Below are 23,677 nucleotides of genomic sequence, written 5' to 3'. Positions count from 1 at the left end.
CTTGGAATTTTACTTGATAACTGTGGTAGAATAAAGAATATATCTTGTTTTGTCCCTAGTTGCTGGCACAGAGCTTCAAAAACCCTTAAAAGTCCCGAGTGCCAGGAGTGCCTTTGTGATGTGAATGACTCAAGGTGACCCCTAGATAGCCTCCAGATAGGGACTGGTCACCAGAATCACCAACCACTCGATCAAAGAGATTGAAACTTTGGGCCAACCAGACCTCTAGGAAGGAGAGAGGGTGGGAGGAGCTCAATCACGTGGGCAATCATTTAATCAATTATCAATAGGTAAGGAAACACCAATAAAAAATCTGGACAACAAAGCTCAGTGGAGTTGGAGGCCAATGTGCATGGATTCTGCAAGAAAGGGCGCAAAAGTCTACATTTCTCCTCGTACCCCCACCCCACCCCACCCCTGCCCCAGACCATGCCTAGTCATTGTTTCCATTTGGCTGTTTCTAGGTTGTACCTTTAATAATAAAATCACAGTTTTTAGTATAGCATTTTTCAGTGAGTTTCTTGAGTCTTAGCAAATTATCAAATCTGAGGGGGCTTGCCCTAGCTGGTTTGGCTCAGTGAATAAAGCATCAGACTGCGGACTAAAGGGTCCTGGGTTCGATTCTAGTCAAGGGCATATGCCAGAATTGCAGGCTCTATCCCCAGTAGGGGGCGTGCAGGAGGCAGCTGATCAATGATTCTCTCTCATCTTGATGTTTCCATCTCTCTCTCTCTCTCTCTCTCTGTCTCTCTCTTTCTTCGTCTCTGAAATCATTAAAAATATATTTTAAAAATATCTGAGGGCGCTGTGGGAACACTCAAATGATTGCTAAGTAGGTCAGACATGCAGGGGCCCCTGAGACTTGTGCTGGCATATGAAATGGAGCAGTCTTGTGGAGGATTTTGCCCTTAACCTGTGGGCATGATTAAACTGAATTGAAGGACACCCACTTGGTGTCAGAAAATTATTGTCTGGACAATGACCTCACCACTACACCACATGTTCTATTCCAAAATCACTAGAAATATTTTCTGTGCCTATGAGTTTGTGGACAAAAAGGGGCCACATACTAACCTGTGTGGAGGTCTTGCAAACTAAGAGATCTAAAGTCAGACCACAAAGAATGGTCTCATGTTTTGACTGTTAATTATCCTGTACCCACCTAAGTAAAAGAAACATGAGTCTATCATTTTAATTTTTATCCAATCCCAGGGGTCTCCCTGCTTTGCTTTTTCCTGACTCCCTAATCTATCACCAATGAACCCACTTACGTCTCCTCCTTTTATTGTAATGTATAAAAATAGGTTAAAACCTGCCATACTCCAGGGCACTGCCATTCTCTGAAGCATTATATTAATTCTTTGAGATTCTGCTTTCCAGCACTTGTCGACAGTTTTGTTCAAATAAACTCACCAAAATTCTTTACAGGTTTGAATGGTTTTTTTTGTTTGTTTTTTTTTTGTGTTTTTTTAAAAATGTATTTTATTGATTTTTTTACAGAGAGGAAGGGAGAGAGAGAGTTAGAAACATCGATGAGAGAGAATCATCGATCAGCTGCCTCCTGCACATCTCCTACTGCAGATGTGCCCGCAACCCAGGTACATGCCCTTGACCGGAATCGAACCCGGGACCCTTCAGTCCGCAGGCCGACACTCTATCCACTGAGCCAAACCGGTTTCGGCTGAATGTTTTTTATGTTAACAAGTTCCCATAGGAATTTATCTTAATTTTGTTACTACTATACCTATTGTTATACTGACACCCACAAGCACAAGCAACTTGTAGGTAATATGTGTGTATTCATTTAATCATTCATTCAGTAAGTGTTGGAGTAAAGTTCCCATCCTAATCATGATAGATCTAAAAGCACATTCCTCCCAGACTCCCATTAATGATAATTTAGAACCACTGATATAATGCACATAACAAGTAATGAAAGATTCTGAAATGTGGACAGAAGGCAGAATGGGTTGAGACTTCAGGAATTAAGGGAGGATCAGGTGTTCGGTTTCCAGAGGTTTGTTTTTGCCTCCTGTATACCCCAAATGAACACTAGAGGAGACTGCAACCCAGAACTGCCATAGGGTAGAGTTTTAAAAAAGGCCCAGGGAAACATTGTTCCCCTCTAGCAGCAGAGATCATGTAAGATAAAAGAAAAGGGAGGACACTGGTCTTGGTAATTGTTAGGATGAACTTCCCCTAATCTCTCCTGCTTGGACATGTTTTCTGAAATATACACTGAGTGGCCAGATTATTATGACCGATCAGATTATTATGACCACCCCATCAGTACTTCAATGACACTTCCAAAAATAATGAATATTGAAAACTTCCTAAGCAAATACTCTCAAGGTTTTATTATTATTTGCGTAATTAATTCACTTCATTGTACTGATGGGGTGGTCATAATAATCTGGCCGGTCATAATAATCTGGCCACTCAGTGCATAGTGTTATAAACCTTTCCCATGGCTTGGGGAGGACCACCTATGCCTGCAGAAGCAAGATAAGAACTCCTCTCCGCCTGACTGACCCATGCATTCTCCTCCCTCCCCTCCACTTGACTGACTTGTCCACCCACACCCTGACCCTATTTTTCTACTTCTACCCTATATAAGAGAACCTAAGCACGCCCTTGGGGCTGACACCAACACACTGGTCTTAATTTGACACCAAAAGCTAAGGCAACAAAAACAAAATAAACAAGGGACTACATCAAACTAAAAAATTTCTGCAGAGTAACAAAAACCGTCAACAGAATAAAAAGGAATGTACCAACTGGAAAAATATATTTCCAAAGCAAGTATCTGATAGGGATTAATATCATAAATATATAAAGAACTTATATAATACAATAGCAAAAAATAACAAAACCAAACAAACAAAAAACAATCCCATTAAAAAATGGGCGGAGGACCTAAAGCAGTGGTTCTCAACCTTCCTAATGCCGTGACCCTTTAATACAGTTCCTCATGTTGTGGTGACCCCCAATTTCACTGTTACAAATTGAACATAATTAAAGCATAGTGATTAATCACAAAAACAATATGTAATTATATATGTGTTTTCCGATGGTCTTAAGCAACCCCTGTGAAAGGGTCGTTCGACCCCCAAAGCGGTCACGACCCACAGGTTGAGAACCACTGACCTAAAGAAACATTTTTCCAAAGAAGACATACAACCAAAGGACTTATATGCGTGCATATTAGTATAACCAATGAACACGAGACTGGGGTGGTGGGGGCTTGTCCTGGGGGGTGTGAGTGGCCGGGGAGGGGTCAATGGGGGAAAAAGGAGACATATGTAATACTTTAAACAATAAAAGGAAGGAAGGAAGGAAGGAAGGAAGGAAGGAAGGAAGGACGGACAAAAGGAAGGAAGGGAGGAAGGAAAGAAGGAAGATGGACAACAGGCACATTAAAAAGTGCTCAACATCACTAATCTCAGGAAAATGCAAACCAAAACCACAATGAAATATTTCCTTAGGAAGTTTAGATGCCTGTCAAAATGACTATTATAAAAGACTAGAGGCCCGGTGCACGAATTCGTGCACGAGTGGGGTCAGCAGGCCCGCTTCTATTGGGGCCGATCAGGCCGGGCCGGCCATGGGGAGGGGCTGTGGCGGTTGGTTGGCTGGCCCCGCCCCCTGGTTGAACTCCCGGTCAGACTCCCAGTAGAAGGGACAATTTGCATATTAGCCTTTTATTATATAGTACTAGAGGCCCAGTGCACGAAATTCGTGCACGGATAGGGTCCCTAGCAACTGCCAGCTGCTGGCCAGGACCTCCCTTCCGCCGGCTGTCTACTGCCACCTCCGGCTGGGGCCTCCCTTCCCCCAGCTGCCTGCCACCACCACCGGCCAGGGCCTCCCTTCCCATGGTTGGCTGGCCCCGCCCCCTTGTCGAACTCCCAGTCCAGGGGACAATTTGCATATAAGGCTTTTATCATATAGGATAAGAAATAACAAGTGTTGACCAGAATGTGGAGAAAAGTGAACCCTTGTGCACCGCTGGTGAAAATGTAAACTGGTAGAGGCATATGAAAACTGTATGGAGTTTCCTCAAAAAATTACAACTACAATGACCACATATGATCCACCAACTCCACTTCTGGGTATTTATCTAAAAGAAACAAAAACACTAACTTGAAAAAATATATGCACTCTCATGCTTACTGCAACATTATTTACTGTAGCAAAGACAAGCAAATAACATATCTATCAATGAGTGAATGGATAACAAAAATGCGTGCTCACACATGGAATATTATTTATTCACAAAGATATATGCACCACTATGTTCACTGCAGCATTACAGTGGCCAAGACATGGAAAGAACAAAACCATTCTTTAATTTAGGATTCAATAAAGAAGACATGGTACATCTATAAAAAGGAATACTACACAGGCATAAGAAAAAATGAAATTTTTTGTGACAACATGGATTAGTTTTGAGAATATTATGTAAAGCAAAATAAATCTGTCAGGAAAAGCTAAGAACCATATGATTTTTCTCATAAGTGGGATCTAAACTGAAACTCATAGACATAGACAACAGCATGGTGGTTACAAGAGGGAAGTGGGTGCAGGAGTAGTAAAAGGTAGAGGGGACCAAATATATGGTAATGGAAGGTGATTTGACTTTGGGTAATGGGCACACAATGCAACATACCAATCACATGAAATGTACACCTGAAACCTATATGACCCTATCAACCAATGTCACCCCAACAAATTTAATTTAAAAAAACCACTAGCAAAACGAATTCAGCTATATATTAAAACAACCATACACCATAATCAGTTGGGATTTCATCCAGGGATGCCAACTTGGTTCATTTGCAAATCAATACACCACATAAATAAAAAGAAAAAGAAAAATCATACGATCATATCAATAGAAGCAGAAAGAGCATTTGATAAAATCCAACATAAAGATCTCAGAGAAATGGCAATGTGAGAGGTCCCCTTGGTCTCTCCCACTGATATTACAACAATTTGAATAGCTATCATTCAACAAAGGATTCAATACTCAACACATAAACACATCTGAGATATCTGTGCATTGAAACATCTGAAGGCGGGCAAGTGGAGTAAACCAAGAGGAGGAAAGAGCTGAGTTGGTTCCCTGAACACAGCACAGAGCTCACTGTTGGTCTCAGGAGAAGGAATAAGGTTGTAATGACACTCCCTTTAGCTAGGAGGCGCATACAGGTGCAGTGAGCATTGCTGGTCAGTATGTGCTGTGGATGAGCCCAGTGATTTGGGCAGGGACAAAGAACAGAAGTGAAGTGGTCTGAAGGCCACGAGCACCAGGCAGAAAAACAAAGTCACAGAGACTGGCTACCTCATCCCACCTCCCAGAGTGGCAGTGGACCACAGAAGAAGCTGTATGCTAAGTGTCGGGCTGCAGACCACAATGTCTGGAATTTTGAGAAATGGAACCACAGAAAGTTTTTTTTAAAAAAATATATTTTATTGGTTTTTTACAGAGAGGAAGGGAGAGGGATAGAGAGTTAGAAACATCGATGAGAGAGAAACATTGATCAGCTGCCTCCTGCACACCCCCTACTGGGAATGTGCCCGCAACGAAGGTACATGCCCTTGACCGGAATCAAACCTGGGACCCTTGAGTCCACAGGCCAACGCTCTATCCGCTGAGCCAAACCGGTTAGGGCCAGAAAGTTTTTTCCTGAGTGACAGGTGTACTCTGTGGCTAATTCCAGGAATGGAGATATAGAGGGGGAGGCTGCTGATGTCTGACACTCACCATTACTGGGAGAACAAAGCCACAAAGGCATTAGCCAGCCACTGCCAGCTCATCACTCCCCACCCATCAGGAGACCTTGCTGGATTTCATGGACCTGGAACACTACTGCCCACCACATTCTGCTGAGGCATTGATGCCCTATGATCAAGGACTGGTCACAGAAAAGACGCTTTCCTCCCCAGAAAGCACAGAATACCTTGCTCCGGAGATTTAAAGAGCCAGAGACTTGTAATGAGGCAGCTCAGAAAGAAAATAAAAAATATTCAGAAAATAAACTTAAAGACATGCAAATATGTAATTTAAATGCTAGAAATTCCAAGACTGCAATTCTAAAATACTCAATGAGATAAAAGAAAACACACATAGGCAGTTTAATAGACTCAAATAAAATCAACAAACAAAAGGAGTTTTTTATCAAAGAGCTAGAAGCTAAAAAAGAACCAAATAGAAATTCTGAAGAGAAAGAACTCAATAAAAGAGATCAAAAAAATAACTAGCAAGCTTAGGATAAAGAGCTGACCAGATGGAGGAAAGAATTAGTGATATCAAAGATATAATGCAGAGGCCGAAACCGGTTTGGCTCAGTGGATAGAGCGTCGGCCTGCGGACTGAGAGGTCCCAGGTTCGATTCCGGTCAAGGGCATGTACCTTGGTTGCGGGCACATCCCCAGTGGGAGATGTGCAGGAGGCAGCTGATCGATGATTCTCTCTCATCGATGTTTCTAACTCTCTATCTCTCTCCCTTCCTCTCTGTAAACAATCAATAAAATATATTTAAAAAAAAAAAAAGATATAATGCAGAGGAAAGACAGTCCTGAGAGTTAAAAAACACCTCTACGAGGGCCCTAACCGGTTTGGCTCAGTGGATAGAGCGTCAGCCTGCAGACTCAAGGGTCCCAGGTTCGATTCCGGTCAAGGGCATGTACCTTCATTGCGGGCACATCCCCAGTAGGGAGTGTGCAAGAGGCAGCTGATCGATGTTTCTCTCTCATTGATATTTCTAACTCTCTATCCCTCTCCCTTCCTCTCTGTAAAAAAAATCAATAAAATATATTTAAAAAAAAAACAAAAAAAACAGCACCTCTACGAGAGCAATCTGACTCCATCAGAAAGAGTAATACTGTATAAGAGTGACAGGCATACTAGGAGACCAAGCGGGAAAGAAGGAATTGAGATCTACTCAAACAAATAGTGGATGAGACCTTCCCAAACCTATGGAAAGGGCTAAATCCTTGAAACCAAAAGGCAAACAGAACACCTAATTATCTCAACCTAACAAAGGCCTTTTTAAAGTCAAATTGTATTAAAATTGTCAAAAATTAATGACATAGAAATAATTCTCAATGCAACCAGGGAAAAGTAACTGATACAGAAAATCCCATTAATTATCACTGGCTTTCTCAGAAGAGACCCTACAAGCTAGGAGAGAGTAGAATTATATATTTAAGCTACTAAAAAAAAAAGAAAAATTATCGCCAAAAAATAATATATCCGGCAAAGTTATCCTTTAGATATGAAAAAGAAATAGACTTTTCTAGACATACAGAAGCTGAGAAAATTTATCAGCAGAAGACCTCCATTACAGGAAATGTTCAATAGGGTTATTCTACCTGAAACAAAGAACAAAAGGACACAAAACAATGACAGAGATTACCAAGAGACAGATAGAAGCCGAATATTACAACCCTTTTTACAGAATAAGGTACTATACACTTAAGTATCACTTAGAAGTTAAAGGTAAAAATATTTAAAAAGAGAAAGAAGAATACAATAATTACTGCAATTTGGGAATGAACTCACAACATAAGTAGGGAACATTTTTAATGACAAAAAAAAACATAAAAGGAGAGGGTAGAAGTCTGAATTTGCAAAGGTAAATGATAAACTGCTTTCAGGAAAAACAAAAAACTACTATCCTATATAATAAAAGCCTAATATGCAAACTGTCCCTTCAGGCGGTCATTCCAGTGGGAGACCGTGAGTTTGACTGCTCGCTATGACGTGTGCTGACCACGAGGGGGCGGCACAAAACATCACAGGCATCAGTGACAGCGGGCTGCACTGGAGGTGCTGCTGGCCTCTATGGGCCCCGACAAGAGTGGGACTGCAGAGGGATTGCGGAGCAGGTGGCGGGCGGCGGCAGGCCAAGGCAGGTGCGAGCGGTGGCCCAATCGCCCTGCCAATCACCCCGCAGACAGTGACCAGTAGGGATGGCCAGGGTGGGGCCTCCTCCGGCTCCCAGGCACTGAGGGAGCTGGGTGGGGGGCCCAGCCCCGATCAATCACCCTGCAAGCGGGATGGTGGAGCAGTTGAGGGGACAGCAACAGGCCAAGGTGGGGTGCCAGGCAGGGCTGCGGGGCTGCGAGGTGGGGGTGCGAGCTAGGGCTGCAAAGCTGAGGACACAAGCTGGGGCCCAATCCCTGCAGGCCACCCAACCATGCACAAATTCATACACCAGGCCTATTATATTAGTCTACTAGAGGCCCGGTGCACAAAAATTTGTGCACTCGGGGGGGAAAGGGGGTCCCTCAGCCCGGCGTGTGCCCTCTCGCAGTCTGGGACCCCTCGGGAGATAACGACCTGCTGGCTTAGGCCTGCTCCCGGGTGGCAGAGGGCAGGCCCAATCCCTAGGTGCAGCCCCTGGTCGGGCTCAGAGCAGGGCTGATTGGGGAGTTGGGGCGCCGCGCCCTGTCATGCACAGAGCAGGGCGGATTGGGAGGTTGCGATGCCACCCTCAGTCACACTCAGGGTAGGGCCGATAGGGGAGTTGGGGCACCACCCCTTGTCACACTCAGAGCAGGGCGATGGGGAGGCTGTGGCCCTGCCCCCTGTCACACACAGAGCCGCAGGGCGATCAGGGGGTTTGGGCGCTGCCCCCTGTCACGCTGATCCTGGTGCCGAGAGGCCTCGTGGCTCTGCTGATCCCAGTGCTGGGAGGCATATTACCCTTTTACTATATAGGATAGAGGCCTCGTGCACGGGTGGGGGCCGGCTTGTTTGCCCTGAAGGGTGTCCTGGATCAGGGTGGGGGTCCCCACTGGGGTGCCTGGCCAGCCTGGGTGAGGGGCTGAAGGCTGTTTTCAGGCTGGCGGGTGACTGAAGCTCCCAACCACTCCTTTTTTTCTTTTTTTTTCTGGGCCAGCTTTAGCTCTGAGGCTTGGCTCCAGCTCTTAGGCCTCCGCTGCTGAAAACAGGTATCTGGTTTGTTTGGGTTCTATAATCGAAACACTGTTTCAACTCCAGCTCTGAGATCCCGGCCGGCTGAAAGCAGGTTTCTGGGGTTTTGTTTGGCTTCTATATTGGTAACAATGTTTCAAACTGCAAGCTCAGAGGCTGGTAGCAGCAGGTGGGGAACGTTGGAGTCCTCCATCACTGAAGCAAGCAAGCCTCATGTTAGCTTCAAGCTGCCTGGCTGCCGGCCGCCATCTTGGCTGGCAGTTAATTTGCATATCGCCCTGATTAGCCAATGGGAAGGGTAGCAGACATATGACTAATTACCATGTTTCTCTTTTATTAGATAGGATCTAATAAAAGAGAAACATGCAAATTGACCATAACCTCAACACCCTTCCCATTGGCTAATCAGCAGGATATATGCAAATTAACTGCCAACCAAGATGGTGGCTGGCAGCCAGGCAGCTGAAGTGAATAGGAGGCTTGCTTGCTCCAGTGAAGGAGCAAGCCAAGGTTCCCCGACTGCCACTGCCGGCCTCTGAGCTGCAACTCTAAGAAACAGTGTTGCAAATATAGAAGCTAAACATTCCCCAGAAACCTGCTTTCAGCCAGCCGGGCTTCAGCCAGCAGGATCGCAACAGTGTTTCAATTACAGAACCCAAACAAACCCCGATTCCTGCTTTCAGCAGTGGAGGTCTCAGAGCTGGAACCAAGCCTCAGAGCTAAAGCCGGCTCTCAGCTCCAGTGACAACCATAGAAGGTAAATAAATCCCAGAATTAAAAAGAAAGAAAAAAAGGAGAGGTTGGGAGCCTCAGTTGCCCACCAGCCTGAAAACAGCCATCATCCCCTCACCCAGACTGGCCAGGCACCCCAGTGGGGACTCCCACCCTGAAGCAACAAGATGGCAGCTAATTTGCATACTGAAGGCAGGCAGCAGCGGGCAAGGCTGTCCGCAGTCCGGGACCGGATCTGTGACCCCGCTGGGCGGGAGGCAGTGCTTGAGGCTGTCCACAGTCTGGGACCGGACCTGTGACCCCGCTGTGCGGGGGGCAGTGCTTGAGACTGTCCGCAGTCTGGGACCCAGATCTGTGACCTGGCGGGCGGGGGGCAGTGCTTGAGGCTGTCCGCGGTCCGGACCCGGATCCATGGCCTGGCGGGCAGGGGGCACCGCGGGAGGCTGTCCGTTGTCCCGAACCCGGATCTGTGACTCTGCCGGGTGGGGGGCAGTGCTTAAGGCTGTCCGCGGTCCAGACCCGGATCCGTGACCTGGTGGGTGGGGGGAGTGCTTGAGGCTGTTGGCGGTCTGGGACCTGGATCCATGTCCTGGCGGGCGGGGGGCAGCGCTTGAGGCTGTCTGTGGTCCCGGGACCCAGATCTGTGACCCTGCCGGACGGGGGGCAGTGCTTGAGGCTGTCCACGGGACCAAGAGCCGGATCTGTGACCCTGCCGGGCGGAGGGCAGCGCTTGAGACTGTCCGCAGTCCCGGGACCCGGATCCGTGACCCTTCCTGGCGGGGCGGCAGCTCACACAGGGGCGGATCGGCTGGGGTTGAGCAGGGCAGGACACCTGACTTCCGCCCAGCCCCAGTCACTCTGGGCAGGTGAGCAGCGCAGAGAGCCTCTGGACAGGGGAGGCAGGCCGGCGGAAGGCAGCCTGTACTCCCCACATGGCAGTGGTGACAGCTGTGAGCGCGCCAAGTGGAGCCTGCAGGCTGAGCTGAAGTAGTGCCTGCAGGCCATCAGGGCCCAGGAGTGGCTGCGCAAGATCCGCCTTCTGGCCCAGAAGGTGCAGGATCGCAGGGACAGCCACCGTGGCGGGCCAGACTGACATCCTCCTGGCTGCACCATGGGGGTTTGCGGATCTGCAAAGCCAGAGGCCTCTGGTGTGCACATCCCCCCCTGGCGTGCAAACATCCCCCAGCACACTGTCACCCTTCCGTGCCTGCAACAGTTGCAAACCAAGGCATGCACAAGTTCCCCCCGCCTCTCCACCGCACTTCCATCAACCCGGCATGCCTAACACCCCCACAGGATGTGCACACATCCCCTCTGATGCGCTCACGTCCTTTGGAGAGTGTCTGGGTGTTCTGGGTGCTGAGGGTGGGTGCCTGTGAGATGACAGTGAGAGGGCGGAGTGGTGATGCCCTGTTCCCACGGAGGCCAGTGCAGCGACGAGATCACCTCTGGGGGGTTAATGCAGGTGCTGAGGCAGGAGCAGGTGCAGACAGACACACCTGGTGGGTGCAGGCGGCCCTCACTGAGGTGCCTTCGGTCAGCGTTCAAGATCAAGAACCCAGAGGCGGAGAGGAATTCCGTCCTCTCAGTGAAACATTGGGATAATCGGGGCGACTGTAGAGGAGGAATGTGCACTTTGGGTGCCAGCACCCATGAGCGAAGGCTGCCCTGACTGAGCCTTGCTTGCTTGGGGCCTAGCGCACTCCTGCCGGGCAGCGGGTGACAGGACGTGCTTTTCCGAGTTAGAGAGAGAAAACATTGATTCTCCTGCTGCCCACGAAGGTGGAAAGTGAAGTGGGGAGACATGTGGGGAGTGAGCGAGGTTCCCTGTCTGGGGGTTCCAAATCTGCTGTTGGTTTCTTTCACCGCTGACTAGAGATATACAGGGTGTCCTCCCAAAATGTATACACACTTTGAATACCTACTAATTCCAATGGTTTTAAGCATAAGAAAGAAACAACAATGGAGCTGTTAGCTGTTAAAAGTGTGGGCACAAACAGGTAGTTGGACATTCCCTGAGGGGTCTCAGATTGGAGAGGGTGAAGGCCAGACTGAGGGCCCCCCGCCCCCGTGCACGAATTTCGTGCACCAGGCTACTAGTCCTATCTAATAATAGACAAAGATGCAAATTGTACCTTCACTATGCCCACCATCGGCTAATCAGAGCGATATGCAAATTAACCGCCAATGAAGATGGTGTCTAATTTGCATATACCAGCTGAGAGCGACGACTGAAGACACCATAGAAGGAAGCCAAGCAACGGAGCCGAGGTAGTGGAGACGGGCAGGAGAGAAGCGGCAGAGAGGGCGGGAGAGAAGCGTCAGAGAAGGGCGGGGTAGGAGTGGCAGAGATGTGAGCGAAGCGCTATTCTTGCAGGAATCTGCCTGCAAACGGGCCTCTAGTAAAAGCATAATATGCATCAAATGACTGAACAGCAGAACGACCTTCCGGACGACCACGTGTTGACATGCACTAGCGCCAGACCAGCCAAGGTGAGTGTGATGAGATTGGTCAGGGGACCCCGCCATCGCCCCACAATCACCCCACAGAGGGAAGCCCAGGCCACCGGCTGGTGGGGCGATCGATCATGGGGGGGCTCTACAATTGCCCCAAAGAGAAAGGCCCAGGCTACCCAGCTAGTGGCACTGCAGCAGGTAGGCGGGGCCATCCAGCCAGTGGCCACAGAGGGAGGCTCAGACCACCCAGGTGGCAGCGCTGCAGCGGGTGGGCAGGGCCTCCCTCTGCGGAGCAATTGATCTGGGACCCCGCCATTGCCCCACAATCGCCCCACAGAAGGAGGCCCAGAACACCGACCAGTGACGCTGTGGAGGGTGTGTGGGGCCAGCCAACAATCACCCCACAGAGGGAGGCCCAGGCCAGCCAAGCGATCGCACCCCACACCTGTTGCCCACAGAGGGAGGCAACCAGTGGCAGGGGAGGGAGGGGCCAGCACTGCACAGATGGCAAGCAGTGGCAGCAGCATGGGCGGGGCCAGCTGCCAGCAGCCAGGGGCAACAAAGCCCCAATAGGCCCTGATCGCCAGCCAGGTCTAGGGACCTTACCCACAGGGTCCTGGATTGCGAGAGGGCTTAGGCCGGGCTGAGGGACAAACCCCCCCCCCCACATGAATTTCGTGCACTGGGCCTCTAGTATATATATTTTTATATATAGATATATATATTAACCTTTCTTTTTAATAAACCTTATGATCACCACACACACACACACACAAAATCCGAAAACTGAGACACAACTTAAAAACAGAGGAAAATATTATAGAATACTACCACTACAACAGAGAGAAACACAAGGGAAAAGAAACAGTAGAGACACAGAGCTATAGAGCTAGCAGACATTAAAAGATAAAATAACTATACCAAATCCTGATACATCAATAATCACCCTAGCCCTAGTGGATAGAACTGAGCCAAACCAAACTGAAAGGTCCAAGGTTCTATTCCAGTCAAGGACACATGCCTGGGTTACGGGCTTGATCCCCAGTGGGGGACTTGCATGAAGCAGCCAATCCATGTTTCTCTCTCATCATGGATGTTTCTATCTTTCTCTCCCTCTTTCTTCCTCTCTGAAATCAATAAAAATGTATTTTAAAAAATAATAATAAATACCCTAAATGTAAATGGATTAAATTCAATAATAAAAAGAGAGAAGCAGATTGGATCCAAAAACAAAACCCAACCACATGCTGCCTTCAGGAGACATATATAAGCTGCAAAGACAAATACATACTGAATGTGAAAGGGTAGAAAATGATTCTCCAAGCAAATGGTATCTAGAGAAAAGCAGATATAGCCACACTTATATCTGACAAAATAATAAAGGTGACAAGAGACAAAGATGATCATTTTATCATGATAAAGGGGACATTACATCATGAAGACATAACAATTATCAATATATATGTATCTAGGCAGGAAGCAACAAAATATATAACAGAACTAAAGGGAAAAACTCACAAAAAAAAAATCATAATAGGGGACCTAAATACCCCATTGAGAACTATGGCTAGATCATCCAAACAGAAAATCAATAAAGAAATATCAGCCTTAAATAACACAACAGACCAAATGAATATAATTGACATTTACATCCCAGAATACCAGATTATACATTATTCTCTAGTGTACATAGAACATTCTCAAGGATAAACCATTAGTTGGGACATGAAACTAGTCTTAATAACAAATTTAAAAAGATTGAAATCATACCAAGCATATTCTCTGACCACAATGATTTAAAATTAGAAATCAAGTTCAAAAAGAAAAAGGGGGGGAAAAACAGAAATATCTGGAGATTAAACATCATGCTACTAAAAAACCAAGGGTCCGGCCAGTGTGGCTCAGTGGTTGAGTGTCGACCTATGAACGAGGAGGTCATGGTTAAATTCCCGGTCAGTACACATGCCCAGACTGCAGGCTTGGTCCTCATCAGGGGGCATGTAGGAGGCAGCTGATCGATGATTCTCTCTCATCATTGATGTTTCTATCTCTCTCTCCCTCTCCCTTCATCTCTGAAATCATTAAAATAATATTTAAGAAAAAAACGAGGTCAAAGAAGAAATAAAAATAGAGATCAAAAGATACAAACAGACAAATGAGAAGGGTAGTATGACATGTCAAAACTTTTGGAATGCAAGTAAAGCATTCCAAAAGTTTCATACTAAGACAAAAGTTTATACTACTACAGGACTAGCTCAAAAACAAGAAAAATCCCAAGGAAACAGCATAACTTTACATCTGGAAGAACTAGAAAAAGAACAAAAACAACCCAAAGTCAGCAGAAGTAATGAAATAGAAAACAAAAAGACTATGTAAAAATTTAATGCAAAAATAAAGCTAGTTCTTTGAAAACCTTAATAAAATTGGCAAACATCTGTCGACTCACTAAAAAGAGAAAATACTCAAACAAAACCAGAAATGAAAGAGAAGTTACTACAAACAACACAGAAATACAAAGCAAGAAAGAATACTAAGCAAGATCATATGCTACCAATTCTAAAAGAAATAGATAAGTTCCTAGAAAGCTGTAACCTTCCTAGACTGAATCACAAAGAACTGTTAAATCTAAATAGACTGATCAACAGCAAGGAAATTGAAACAATCAAAAATCTTCCAAAAAATAAAAGTCCAGGACCAGATGGCTTCACTAGTGAATTCAACCAAACATTCAAAGATTTGATACCTATTCTTCTCAAACTCTTCCAAAAAATTTAAGAAGAGCCAATACTTCCTAACATATTTTAAGAATTCAACATAACCCTAATACCAAAACTTGTCAAGGTAAACACACACATACACACACACAAACACACACACACACACAACACACACACACACACCAATATCTGTGATAAACACAAATGAAAATATCCTAAATAAGATACTAGGCAAATCAAATAAAACAATATTCTTTAAAGATAATGCATCACAATTAAATGGAGATTGTTCCAGGGGCACAGCATAGTTCAACATATGCAAACGATCAACGTAATACACCACATTAATAAAACGAAGGATGAAAATTGACAAGATACAACATCCATTTATGATCAAAAAAATAAATGGGTATAGGATAACAGTACTTCAATAAAATAAAGACCATGTACAACAAACTCTCAGCTAATACATACTCAATAGTGAAAACCTGAAAGCTTATCCTCTAACACAGGGCTGGGGAACATCCAGCCTGCAGGCCATAAAAAAAGCTCACGAAATCATTTAGTCTGGGGCTGCCTAGGCATGAGGGGTGAGTTCATTAAATGTTTGACCAAATATAGCAGACTAATTTTTAAGCTGATATTTTTGTATGGCCACAAATGATGTTAGAAACATCCAAATGGCCCCTGGAAGAAAAAAGGTTCCCCATCCCTGCTCTAAGATCAGGAACAAGAAAAGGGTGCCCATTTTGACTATTCTTCCTTAAAAATAGAGATCAGGTGCATGAAATTCATGCATGGGGGGGATCCCTCAGCCCAGCCTGCACCCTCTCGCAATCCGGGACCCATCAGGGGATGTCCGACTGCCGGTTTAGGCCCGATCCCTCTAACAATGCGGGACCACTGGCACCTAACTGCGCACCTGCCTGCCTGCCTGCCTGATTGCCCCAAACCACTCGCCCGCCTGCCTGATCACCCCTAACTGCCTCTGCCTGCCTGCCTGATCGCACCTAACCACCTATGCCTCAGCCCCTGCACCCAGGACCCAGGCTTCCCTCCTCCAGCCAGACGCAGGCAACCGGGACCCCAGGTGGCACCACCTGGGGCCCCAGCCATAGGCACCTGGGACAGGGCGGCCAGGGCCCTGGCTTCGTCATGAAGGACATCTGGAATGACGTCCAGGAGACATCGGTCTATCTGGTCTAATTAGCATATTACCCTTTTATTAATTAGTATAGACTAGAGGCCCGGTGCACAAAAATTTGTGCACTTGGGGGGGTCCCTCAGCCCGGCCTGTGCCCTCTGACAGTCTGGGACCCCTCAGGGGATGTCCACCTGCTGGCTTAGGCCTGCTCCCCAGGGGATCAGGCCTAATCCGGCAGTCAGACAGCCCTCTGGCAGCCCAGCAGCCCTCGGGGGATGTCCACTTGCCAGTGGGGAGCAGGCCTAAGCTGCAGTCGGACATCCTTAGCGCTGCTGAGGAGGCGGGAGAGGTTCCCACCACCACCGCTGTACTGTCAGCCGTCAGCCTGGCTTGTGGCTGAGCAGAGTTCCCCCATGCGGGAGCACACTGACCACCAGGGGGCAGCTCCTGCATTGAGCATCTGCCCCCTGGTGGTCAGTGTGTGTCATTGTGACCAGTCATTCCCAGTCCTTCTGCTGTTAGGGTCAGTTTGCATATTACCCTTTTATTATATAGGATAGAGGCCTGGTACATGGGTGGAGGCCAACTGGTTTGCCCTGAAGGGTGTCCCGGATCAGGGTAAGGGTCCCGCTGGGGTGCCTGGCCAGCCTGGGTGAGGGGCTAGGACCGTTTTCAGGCTGGCCAAGCCCCCCAGCGGGAACCCTCATCCCATGGGGGTGTGGCCAGCGTGGGTGAGGGGCTGAGGGCCGTTTTCAGGCTGCCCACAGCCCCTTTAGGGTAAAGGGTCCTGCTGGGGTGCCTGGCCAGCCTAGGTGAGGAGCTGATGGCCGTTTTCAGGCTGGTCACGCCCCCCCGGCGACCCAAGCTTTCAGCCTCTCCTTTTTTCCTTTTTCTTTTTTTTTTTTCTGGGATTTATTATTTATCTTCTATAATTGAAACAACTATGAGCCCAGGTCTGGCTGGAAGCCTGGGTCTGGCAACCCAGGCTCCCAGCCCCTCCTTGAGCAGAGGCCACGGCTGGCTGGAAGCAGGTATCTGGGATTTATTTATCTTCTATAATTGAAACTTTGTAGCCTTGAGCTGAGCCCAGGGCCACCAGGGCAGATGGGAAGCTTGGCTTCCTTCATCACCGGGGGCAACCCAAGTCTCCTGCTCGCTCCAGATCCATGGCCACCGCTATCTTAGTTGGGTTAATTTGCATACTCGCTCCTGATTGGCTGGTGGGCATGGCTTGTGGGTGTAGCGGACTGGCGGGGTAATGGAATGATGGTTAATTTGCATTGTTCTCTTTTATTAGTGTAGATAGTTCTGGAAGTCCTAGCCAGAGCAATCGGGTAAGAAAAATAAAAGGCATCCAAACTGGGAAAGAAGAAGGAAAAGTGTCACTTTTTGCAAATGGTATGATTCTGTATATAGGAAACCCTAAAGACGCCACCAAAAACACTATTAGAAACAATAAAGAAATACAATAAAGTAGCAGGATAAAAAAAATCAATGTACAAAAATCCATTACATTTCCATTTACTAACAATTAAATTTCATGGGGGTGGGGGGATGAAAAAAATAATTATATTTGTAATTACAACAAAAAGTATAAAATACCCAGGAACAAACTTAAAGAATGTCAAGGACCTATATAATGACAACTACAAGGTATTTTTTTTTTATATATATATTTTATTGCGTTTTTACAGAGAGGAAAGGAGAGAGATAGAGAGTTAGAAACATCGATGAGAGAGAAACATCGACCAGCTGCCTCCTGCACACTCCCCACTGGGGATGTGCCCGCAACCAAGGTACATGCCCTTGACCGGAATCGAACCTGGGACCTTTCAGTCCGCAGGCCAACGCTCTATCCACTGAGCCAAACCGGTTTCGGCTACAAGGTATTATTAAAAGAGATTTAAAAAGACACAAAGAAATGGGAAGATATTCCATGTTTACAAATTGGGATAACCAACACTGTTTAAATAGCCTTATTACCCAAAGTAATATACAGACTTAATGCAATCACCATCAAAATCCCAATGTTGTTTTTTAAAAGAAATAGAAGAAAAATCATCAGATTTTGATAGAAACACAAAAGATCCCAAATTGCCAACGTAACCCCAAGAAAAAAAATTAAGCTGGAGGTGTCACACACACTGTCTTCATGCTATAATTCAAAGCAACAATCATAAAAAAGAATGGTATTGGGAGAAAAACAGATACAAAGACCAATGGAAAAGAACTGAGAGGACAGAAACAAACCCACTTGTATAGGGGAAAATAATTTTTAAATATTTTTTTATTGATTTTTAGAGAGAGGGGTAGGGAGAGAGAGAGATAGAAACACTGACTGTGGGGAGCTGATATAGGGTTAAGCCTCGGACTGACCAGTTGGCAAAGTCACAAACAATTCCCAGCTTAGAGGGCACAGTCCTCTTAGCATAATTAGGCTTGACCTTATGAGGCTCTCTAGATCTTATCTGGGAAGCTAATGGGCTGAGGGAAGGGCAGAAAGTGGCCAAAACAAGTGAAACTCACAAGAACTGTGTAACTATGGGAACCACTACCTTGTTTACCTCTCACTATAAAGTAAAGGCTCAGCTTGCCTTGGGATCTTTTTCTGTGGCCTCAGCCAGGCACAGGGAAGATCCACAGAGACTAAAGAGAGCTATGCTGATCATCTGAACACTGTCTCCATGTAAATCATTCTTCACCGACTCCGTCCACACCTTTGGGAACCCCTGGACCACTGGGGCTGGACCCGAGCAACTGATGAGCCCTGGCTGGTTTGGCTCAGTGGATAGAGCGTTGGCCTGTGGACTTAAGGGTCCCCGGGTTCGATTTCGGTCAAGGGCATGTACCTTGCTTGCAGGCATATCCCCAGGGGGAGGTGTGAGGGCGGCGGTTGATCGATGTTTCTCTCTCATCGATGTTTCTAGCTCTCTATCTCTCTCCCTTCCTCTCTGTAAAAAATCAATAAATTATATTAAGAAAAAAAAATGAAACACTGATGAAAGAGAAACATCAACATCAATTATGAGGCATCCTGCATGTCCCCTGCTGGGAATCCAGCCTGCAACCCAGACATGTGCCCTGACCAGGAATCAAACTGGAGACCTCTTGGTGCATAGGTCTATGCTCAATCACTAAACCACACCAGCTAAGCCTGGGAAAATGATTTTTTACATAGGAACCAAAAACATACCATGGAAAACAGAAAGCCTCTTTAATAAATGGTGCTGGAAAAATTGGAAAGCCACATAAAAAGGAATGAAACCAGACTAAATTAAAAAAAAAAAAAAAAAAACATTGGCCCTAACTGGTTTGGCTCAGTGGGTAGAGCGTTGGCCTGCGGACTGAAGGGTCCCAGGTTCGATTCTGGACGGGGGCATGTACCTTGGTTGCGGGCACATCCCCAGTAGGGGCTGTGCAGGAGGCAGCTGATCGATGTTTCTCTCTCATCAATGTTTCTAACTCTATCCCTCTCCCTTCCTCTCTTTAAAAAATCAATAAAATATATTTAAAAAAACAAACAAAAAAAAAACATTGGTACTAAAATCATGGAACTTGGTCCTAAGTATTTTTGCTTTTACCTCCCTTGACTGTGAGGATTTTATAAGTCAAGGGATTTACAGTCAAGGGACTTACAGTCAAGGGACCTACATACAGTCAAGGGAGGCAAAAACAAAAATAAATGAATGGGACTATATCAAACTAAAAAGTTGGGCACAGCAAAAGAAACTGTCAACAAAACATTAAGGCAACTAATCAAATTGGAGAAAATATTTGCAAACAACAACTCCAATAAACAGATGTTATATATGTAACATCCAAAGCAAGTAAAGGTCTCATACAACTGAACACACACACACACACACACACACACACACACACACACACATCCACGTAAAAAAAAAAATAGGTAGAGGGACTAAAAGATAGTTCTCCCAAGAAAACATACAAATAGCCAACAGATATATGAAGATGTACAACTTCACTAGTTATTAGGGAAATGTAAATTAAAACTACAAAGAGAAGTGACCTCTCTCCTGTCAGAAAGGCAAGCAATATCAAGTGTTGGAGAGGATGTGAACCCTCATTCACTGCTGGTGGGAATGTAAACTGGTACAAGCCACTATTGAAACAATATGGAGGTTCCTCAGATAATTAAGAGCAGAGTTACCATATGACCCAGGAACCCCTCTTCTGGGTATCTACCTTAAGAATTTGAAAAAAATTATTCACAAAGATATATGCACCCTTATGTTCACTGCAGCATTATTTACTACGGGGGGGTGAGGGTGTCCCTCAGCCCAGCCTGCATCCTCTAAAATCTAGGACCCCTCGGGGGATGTCCGACTGCCGGTTTAGGCCCGATCCCATAGGGTGAGGGGCTGAGGGCTGTTTTCAGGCTGACCTCACCCCCTTTAAGGTTAGGGTCCCCGCTATGGTACCTGGCCAGCCTGGGTGAGGGGCTGAGGGCCGTTTGCAGGTGAGGGGCTGAGGGCCATTTTCAGGCTGGCCACACCCTCTTCAAGGTTGGGGTCCCTGCTGTGGTGCCTGGCCAGCCTGGGTGAGGGGCTGAGGGCCGTTTGCAGGCTGGCCACATCCCCTTTAGGGTGGGGGTCCCCACTGGGGTGCCTGGCCAGCCTGGGTGAGGGGCTGATGGCTGTTTGCAGGCTGGTCAAGCCCCTCAGTGGGGACCCTCAACCCCTGGGGGTGTAGCCAGCCTGGGTGAGGGGCTGAGGGATATTTTCAGGCTGGCCATACCCCCTTCAGGGTGGGGGTCCCCACTGGGTTGCCTGGCCAGCCTGGGTGAGGGGCTGATGGCTGTTTGCAGGCTGGCCAAGCCCCTCAGCGGGGACCCTCACCCCATGGGAGTATGGCCAGCCTGGGTGAGGGGCTGAGGGCCAGCCAGGCTGGCCACACCCCTTCAAGGTTGGGGTCTCCGCTGTGGTGACTGGTCAAGTCCCCCCGTGGGGGCCATAGGGATCGGGCCTAAACCGACAGTTGGACATCCCTCTTGCAATCCGGGACTGCTGGCTTCCAACCGCTTGCCTGCCTGCCTAATTGCCCCTAACCACTTCTGCTTGCCAGCCTGATTGCCCCCTAACCACTCCTCTGCCAGCCTGATCGAAACCTAACTGCTCCCCTGCCAGCCCAATGGCCCCCAACTGCCCTACCCTTCAGGCCTGGTCCCCCCCAACTGACCTCCGCTGCTGGCCTGTCGCCCCCAACTGCCCTTTCCCTAGGCTACAAATTCCATGAGGATTAAGGCTTATATCTGGTTTTGCTCAGAATTTAATTTTAATGCCTAGCACAAAGTAAATGCATAAAAAATTTTTATTGAATGAAAGAATAGATATAAAGAATATAGGCTTAAATATAACCCATAAAAATGGTGTCATACTTTCAGATATATTTTGATATTTATCAATCAAGAAGGGAGAAAAGGTAAACTCAAAACTATAGAGTGAAAACAATCCCTAAAAAAATAAATTTATAAATTATCTTACCTAGATACAAATTCACTTAATTCTGAATATGCGGTGGACTCCATTATTATGTTGAGGTCAGTAATAATAGAAGATAAATTTTCCTTGTCCTAAAATTTAAGAAAAGTTAATGTATCAGAACACAGTCAACTTTTAAATAAAATAAAAAAACAAAAATAATTTTAAAATTTATGAAAAATGAAATGCTGCCACCTAATAGGAAAAGGTAATCTACAGAAGTTTCTAGAAATATTGCCTACTTGTAAAAAGAATAAAACTCAGACCTGGTGCTACATACAAAAAAAACCAAAATGAACTGCAAATGAATTACTTACTTACATGTGAACAATAAAATACTAGGAGGAAATATTTATTTAACTGGTAACTCAGCAAGGAAGAACTATCCACAAAATGCTAATAGAAAAAAGTATGCAAATTAGATAAAACACTCAAAATACCTATATAAAAATAATTTTTATAAAGAAAGAGCAACCATCGGAAGAAAAACTTTACCATAAACACAACAGATAGGAAAACCGAAAAGAAAAAGGCAAAGCACATTAACTAAAAACTCGAAGGTAAAAGACAATTCACATGTTGATGTACTGATGGTTGTACAACTCTGTGAACATACTAAAAACTACTGAATGTATTCTTTAAATGGATGAATTATATGGCATGTGAATGAATCTGTTACAAAAAAGAAAAAAGAAATCCCAGAGATGTGCATGTCTGTTGTTGGAGTGTGTGTGGGTGTGTAGATTTGGGCTTTCACACATCAGGACAGGACGATAATCCTATCAGAAGAAAGCGTAGGATTTACTGGCCCTTCTGTTTGTTTTTGTTTTTGTTTTTGTTGTTTTTGTTTTTTTGGCGGGGAGGGCAGGTCTGGATTCTGTTCAGCCACTAAAAAGCTGACTTCAAGATACTCTTTTCCCACCTCTCTCTGGTCTGTCTACTGTTAACCAGGTCAACCCTCCCCAACTGGTAAACAAGGAAAGGTAGCTGATAAGCTGACTTCACACATAGTGTCTGAGTCTCAGCAGCACATTCACTTCTACCAAGGTCCACTTAACTTCAGTCCCAACTTCTCATTCTTCCCTAAAACCTGAGAATTGTGGGTGTGCCCTGGCCGGTTGCTCTGTTGGTTGGAGCGTCGATTCCTGGTTGGGGCACATTCCTGGGTTTCGGGTTCAATCCCTGATCAGGGCATGTACAAGAGACAACCAGTCAATGTTTCTCTCACATTGATATTTCTCTCTCTTTCTCCCCTTCCCTCTCTCTCAAATCAATAAACATATCCTCCAGTGAGAGTTTAAAAAAAAAAAAAAAAAGAACACTAGGTGGTTTGGCTCAGTGGACAGAGCGTCAGCCTACGAACTGAAGAGTTACGGGTTAGGTCAAGGGCACGTACCTCGGTTGAGGGCTCCATACCCGGTCCTGGTCAGGGTGTGTGCAGGAGGCAACCAACTGATGTGTCTCTCTTACATCAATGTTTCTCCTCCTTCCCACTATCTCTAAAAATCAATGAAAAAATATCCTTGTGTGAAGATTAAAAAATAAAATAAAAAAATACGAAGAAATGTGGGTATGTACATTCAAGAAAGGGGTCTATTAACTTTTCAAGATTTACATATTGCTCATGAGGCATCCTATATTGGATTTCAGTGTTTTCTTTCATTCACAAATGTCATCAGGTACATTTTGTTCGGAACCTTGTGATACAGAATTTTAATTAAAATTCTAATTTAATATAATTTTCCCTTGGCCAGAGGGAAGCCGGTGCCAGCAGCCAGGGGAAGGAAGGCTTACTCTTGCACAAGATTTGTGCATTGGGCCTCTAGTTTTATTATAACAACATTCTATAAGACAGAAATTATTTAAATTTTCCGATAGCTAAACATCTCCATCTAGTGGAAATTTTGTTTAAAATAAATGTTTTAGTATAGAGAAGGTAGCTGTGTCTTCACCATTGTTTGTTTCTTTAGCAGTCTCAACTCTAAAAAATCTGCTTAACATGTAAAAAGGTAAAAACATTTTAGAAGGTAATTGGTACTATCAATCAGAATTTACATGTACATCTCCTTTGACCTAGCATTCTACTAGAAATGTATTTCTAAAGATACACTTAACTTATAATTATACTAGTGGCCTGGTGCATGAACTTCATGCATGAGGGGAGGGGGGTCCATCAGCCAAG

The 23,677-nt window shown here is 45.8% G+C and overlaps 1 protein-coding gene across 2 annotated transcripts in view; it reads right to left on the bottom strand.

The window, feature by feature from the left end:
* CENPP (centromere protein P) overlaps positions 1 to 23,677 on the bottom strand; it is a gene marked incomplete at its 5' end in the record, with an annotated part of 260,881 nt that overhangs the window by 203,383 nt on the left and 33,821 nt on the right. The window contains one exon of one of the 2 annotated variants that reach the window (XM_081103210.1): positions 21,499 to 21,587. The exons of the other annotated variant lie outside the window; for it this stretch is intronic. Within the exon in view, the coding sequence (XP_080959336.1) occupies positions 21,499 to 21,587 (89 nt within the window). The remainder of the gene's footprint in view (positions 1 to 21,498; positions 21,588 to 23,677) is intronic. 2 annotated transcript variants of the gene reach the window in all.

This window comes from Myotis nattereri (assembly GCF_964212035.1).
Source record: "Myotis nattereri genome assembly, chromosome: 12".
NCBI classification, from domain to species: Eukaryota; Metazoa; Chordata; class Mammalia; order Chiroptera; family Vespertilionidae; genus Myotis; species Myotis nattereri.
Note: the sequence above shows the minus strand (reverse complement) of the source record. Positions and strands in the feature narration are given on the sequence as shown.